The 5,652-nt window shown below is 31.9% G+C and overlaps 1 protein-coding gene across 1 annotated transcript; it reads left to right on the top strand.

The window, feature by feature from the left end:
- The first annotated feature begins 559 nt into the window (after nt 1–559).
- On the top strand, nt 560–4,289 carry LOC108467319 (uncharacterized). Its single transcript, XM_017767942.2, has 6 exons — nt 560–1,107; nt 2,147–2,346; nt 3,039–3,179; nt 3,265–3,345; nt 3,733–3,857; nt 3,953–4,289. Exons 1-6 carry the CDS (start codon nt 885–887, stop codon nt 3,999–4,001), a joined length of 819 nt encoding a protein of 272 aa, XP_017623431.1. The 5' UTR covers nt 560–884; the 3' UTR covers nt 4,002–4,289.
- The last annotated feature ends 1,363 nt before the right edge of the window (nt 4,290–5,652 follow it).

Consider the following 5,652-nt stretch of genomic DNA (forward strand, 5'->3'; position numbering starts at 1 on the left):
TTTTCTTTAAATGGCAAGAGGACTGATGAAGATAAAGAAGGCTTGTTGTTGATCTTCCATGACTCCACCAGCATTTTCAATCTTTCTTGTTCTTATTCTTTCTTGTTCATGCATCTGAAAAACTAAAAGCAAATTTATTTACATGCTTAATAAGATATTCTTAGATATTGTAGAGTGAAGCTAGGAAATTATTTTGGGTTGGAATTAAATTATATATTTTTATAGTAAAACTATATAATTTTACTATTTTAATAGTTTATATTTTTATAAATTTTAAAGAATTAAATTAAATTTTTATTATTTTTAGAGGGTTAAAGTATAATTTTATCATTTTTAATATAAAATTTTATAAATTATAAAGGAATTTAAATAGAAAAAATTTTATTTTAAGAGGGTCATGTCCTACAAATCCCTGACTTTTCATTGAAAATATACATTACGATTTTTATTTATTTTATTATTTATGTTTGAGTTTATCTCTTTAAAAATATTAAAAATATTATTGATATTTAATTTATTTTGGGATTCTAATAAAATTTTATATAAACTATATTTCTTATATTTAAAAAAGGACATATCCTCCTATATTAGGGTGTTTTTACTTTCTTGCTTGCTTATTTTATAATATTCCCAGTGGTTGTGAAGTGAGGCTACTTAATTTTTAATTCAGATTCAGATTTCTCGCCCGTCAAATAAAAATCCACCCGAATCACTTATCGTTTTCTCAAATCCCAATCAAAACGATAGAGATCGGAGTTTCGAGGAAAGACAATCCAAATAAAAATATTTTTTCCCTATTAAACAAAAAGCTTAAATCAAACCCCAAAATCCAGAATCCCACATCCTCTAAATCCCCAAAACGGGAAAAAAAGAATAAAGAAGACATGAGGACACAGAAGAGGCCGATGCATGCGGTGTCGATGTGGGTAAGACGACAGCCGCCGAAGGTGAAGGCTTTTTTGGCGGTGGTATCGGGGATGGCGGCATTGGTTCTTCTCCGAGTCATTGTACATGACCACGATAACCTCTTCGTTGCCGCCGAGGCTGTCCATTCTATCGGAATCTCTGTCCTCATCTATAAGCTCACCAAGGAGAAGACTTGTGCTGGTAATTCCAAAAAAAAAGCTTCTTTTCTTTTGCCAGTTGATAAAAAATTATATATTTTGTTATTGGAATTGTTTTCTATTAATTTGTAGCTTAAATTTAATACTTACTGCATGGATTTTTTTTTCTTAATTTAGTAATTTCAAGAACTCATTAAGGTAATGGCTAAATCGCAAAATTTTAAAGATTTTGATTTGTTGGCTTTGTGCCGATCGGATTTTTTTTTCTATATAGCTGTTTTTAGGTTGAATTTCCGGCTTGATTTCTTGTTTCTTTCGATTTAAGGTATCCGTTTCTTTGTTTGGTAGCTTGTATTTAATTCTTGTATATGAACTTACAGTTTTGTTCTAATTCTTCTCACCGCCTATCATGAAGTGTATGCGCTATGTTGCTGTTGGCGAATTTGAATTTCATGATACAAGGTCCATTTGTTGAAGGTTTTTATTGGTTGATTTTTTTTTTATTTTTGATTTGGGTTTTTGAATAGAATTCTGATGGGTAGAATATGTAGGGTGATAATGATCTTTCTATGGTAGTATTGTATCAACTTTCAGTGAAGGGTTTCTTCTTGATGCAAAGGGAAGCCCTTTTTAGTTTGTCTCACCAGTTTGATGAATTTTACTACTTCGTCTCTGTATATTCATTTATTTATTTTCTATTCGTTTGCATAAGCTCTTTTTTGTTTGTCTTACCAGTTTGATGAATTTTATGAGGTTGCCTTATTTTTACTTTTGTGCATTATGCTATTCTTCTCCATGAGTGAAGTATGGGTAGAATGTTGGTTGATAAAAAAGTGTAGCTTTCGGACCAAAAGGAGCTATTCTCTCTCTCTTCTGACTTTCCTGCTATGTATAAAGCTTGGTTGTTGTTAAAATCCAGTATGCCTTTTGATATTGGCCTTTTTGTTTACACAAGATAGATGAATGAATTGATTAACCCTCAATTACTGGTTAAATATGCTTTAACGGAGTGTAGAAAGTCTTTATTGATGATAGTATTGGTTCTATTCATTTTATGTGAAAATATTTTTGAATGGTTGCAGGACTATCACTCAAATCCCAAGAACTAACAGCTATCTTTTTAGCTGTTAGGCTGTACTGTAGCTTTGTTATGGAATATGACATACACACCTTACTTGATTTAGCCACATTGGCTACAACATTGTGGGTTATTTATATGATCCGTTTCAAACTAAAGTCCAGCTACATGGAAGACAAGGACAACTTTGTGATATATTATGTTGTGAGTTTCTATCAGTCGTATCAACTTTTTTCTTTACTTGCTGTTATATGTATGTTACCATGTCCTACAAATTGCTGGGTTTTGAAGTGAATCCTATTGGCTTGTGTATCATGTTTTCCTCGTCAAGAGCAAGTCTTGTTTCTTTTAAAGCTTATTCTCTCAATATCTGAAGTTTAGGTTAACCTTTATATATAAATAGCTTACTGAGGCAGATTACTAATTAGTTTTTCCATTCCATGATGGTATTTTCCAGGGTTGTTGTTAAGCTATTATTTCCTCCATTGGCTGCAGGATCTTCATATTAGAAAATGTTGATCTTTTTTTCCTTTAAATTTGGTTCTTAACTGAAAGATCTACTTAATATGTTTTGTTCTCTTTCTTCGTTTTCTTTTTCCATGTGTAGGTAGTCTTCTAACTGTCTATTGAGCTGTAACTTGTCTTCAGTTCTTCTTAGCACTTGTTTGTTTTAAATACCACTTTGAAAGCCACCTTATACCTCACCCTTCTAGTTTTGATTTAATATATTTTATCTGGCAACCAATTGAACTAAAATTGTTGAAGGTATTGCATTTTTGTATTACTGCGCATAGACACGTTTTAGCAATACAATTATATTCTTTGTTCCTTGAGTGGATTTATTCTTTTTTTGAACATGTTCTAGAAGTCATATGGGCGTTTGAATTTGGATTCAGGTTGTCCCTTGTGCAGTACTAGCTCTGTGTATTCATCCAACAACTTCCCATAATCTATTGAACCGGATTTCCTGGGCATTCTGTGTATATCTGGAAGCTGTTTCAGTTTTACCTCAGTTGCGAGTGATGCAAAACACCAAGGTAAAAATTACTTAGATGGCAGATATAATTTTATAAATAAGGTTTATAAGATTACCATGTTTAACTCACCTTTTTGTGCTTTCAGATTGTTGAGCCTTTTACAGCTCATTATGTGTTTGCGTTGGGTGTTGCAAGGTTCCTCAGCTGTGCTCACTGGGTTCTCCAGGTTTGATCTTGTGACGTTAAGTTGAACGTGATTGGTTTTCCGTTAGTCATGTATTAACACTAGCTATTTTGAAAGTGAGACCCAGTCTGTGCATTAAGTGGATACTAGTCTGTTTATTGTAAAATTTATCTACTTAGGAAAAAGAAAGATAGCTTCAGCCTGCATGATTAATGATCCTGAAGGTTGAATTGAATGCTTATTGTGTGAGTGTGGTTGTTGGTTCTAGATGTTAGTTGATACCATTTTAATTAGCCTCCTGTGTCAACATAAGTGTTTTTGTGTGGAAGGGAAACCTTCTGTATGATGCTGGTTCGAGAAGCATTTTTTTGAGTCATTATGAGGGTGATTGTTCTAAGATGTTAATTCATTCTCTACTGCTTTCAACAGGTTTTAGACAGCCGAGGCCGCTTGCTGGTAGCCCTGGGTTATGGATTGTGGCCTTCTATGGTTCTTATATCGGAAATTGTTCAAACTTTCATTTTAGCAGACTTCTGTTACTATTATATCAAGAGGTTGGTTATAACCTTTGCAATGTGAAACTAACTTCTTCTAAGCCGAACTACGTTTCATTGTTTTACTTACATTATTATCATTTATGCTTTTGCAGTGTCTTTGGAGGGCAGCTTGTTCTCCGTCTACCCTCTGGGGTGGTCTAAGTGAAGATGCTATTTTGCTGTGGTCGACGAGCTTGCTGCCGAAAGAAAACATAGCTTGGTTACTAATGTGACTAGGTGTTCTTGTTTAATTTCTGGTTTTTGCTCTCAGCACATTTCTTGTGACTGCAATTAGTGGATTGTTTGTAAATTTCGGGATGCAGAAACTTTGGGTGGATATTTATAGGGAAGCATTTCATAGATGGTTTAGTTTATGGTATCAAATGCCTAACCTGCTGCTAATATGAAGTTTTTTATTATAGACTATTCCTACATGTGGAGGTGAAGAAAGTTATACCTTGCTTTGTCAAAATATCATTCATTTTCAAGAGTATTATCATACATGAACAGAAGTGAATGTTACAAGTAATGTCTATTCGTAAACGAAGGCCGGTAACACCATTGGAACAGTCCATGAAATGGTGACTGTTGTGACTCGGCTGAGTCCAAGTCCTGTTGGTAGGTTAAGGTCACCATTAGGTAGCCAAGCTTCATTAGGGAGACAAACCAAGTGGGTTATGTCTTGATATGGCCCCTGCCCCATCCTTTAGATGAGAATTTGTGCGGGTTCAATGGCTGTCCATGCGATGGCATCGATATAGGTATGGGACTATTGCTTCGTGGGGGGAGGCCTTCAAGTCACGGCTACTGATTTGGGAGATAATTAATATCATTTATGGTATGCAATTATTTAAAGATATATGATATGTGATCATGTATGCATAAAATTTATGGTAAAGTAATTGTAGTGGAACATTATATTAAATCATACTAACACAATCATAATTGTATGTTAACGACATTTTTCTTACATAATCATTTAAATAAATTTTATATTTAAATAACTACAAATTTTATCTGAATTAATAAAATTTAAATTGTTGTGATTACTCTTAAGCGACTTATTTAAAACCTTAATAATAACAAAATATGTACAAACTATAAATAGTTGCAGACATGATTTTTTTCTCTCAAGGTATCTCTTGGAACGAGTTTAGTAACTAATCTTTTGCATTCAATTACAAACATGATTTAATAAAACATAAATATGTTAAAAAAGATTTAGATGTAATTATTTAAAAGACTATTTATTTTAAATAATTGTCAATTTATTTAAATCCAATAAGTTGAGACAGCAACTAAACTCAAGCTAATAATTTAGATCTTTAACAATAAAATCATACTTTTATACAATAAAATATATTGCATATTTAAATAATAATAAAATTTGCCAAATTTAACAGTGTCAGGGCAACTTATATTCATCTTAAAAATTAAAAGAGCAAATATATATAACTGATAATTGTTTTTCTTCTCCGTTAGATTGACAGTATTGATGAATACATTAGAGGAAATACAAATATATTATATGCTTTATCAGTAGTCCTTGCTTGATAAAAGCATATAATCAATGGCTACGGTACTTAAATATACACATAAATTATTTGGTTTATCCAACCAATCAAATACATCCTGATGACAAATAGCGGCAAAGTTAAAAAAAAAAATTAGAGAGGCAGAATTAAATTATATATTTCACCATTTTAATAGCCTCTATTTTTATAATTTTTAAAAGATTAAATTAAAATTTTATCTTGGAGATTAAAGTGTCATTTAACTATTAATAATTTAAAATTTTATAAATTAGAAAGAG

This window comes from Gossypium arboreum, chromosome 2, assembly GCF_025698485.1.
Source record: "Gossypium arboreum isolate Shixiya-1 chromosome 2, ASM2569848v2, whole genome shotgun sequence".
Lineage (NCBI taxonomy): Eukaryota > Viridiplantae > Streptophyta > Magnoliopsida > Malvales > Malvaceae > Gossypium > Gossypium arboreum.

Excerpts from the sequence above, each read along its gene's own strand:
- LOC108467319 (XM_017767942.2), top strand. The coding sequence starts at position 885 with ATGAGGACACAGAAGAGGCCGATGCATGCGGTGTCGATGTGGGTAAGA. Across the intron at positions 2,347-3,038 it reads ACTTTGTGATATATTATGTT|GTTGTCCCTTGTGCAGTACT; the intron begins GTGAGTTTCTAT and ends ATTTGGATTCAG. Across the intron at positions 3,346-3,732 it reads GTGCTCACTGGGTTCTCCAG|GTTTTAGACAGCCGAGGCCG; the intron begins GTTTGATCTTGT and ends TGCTTTCAACAG.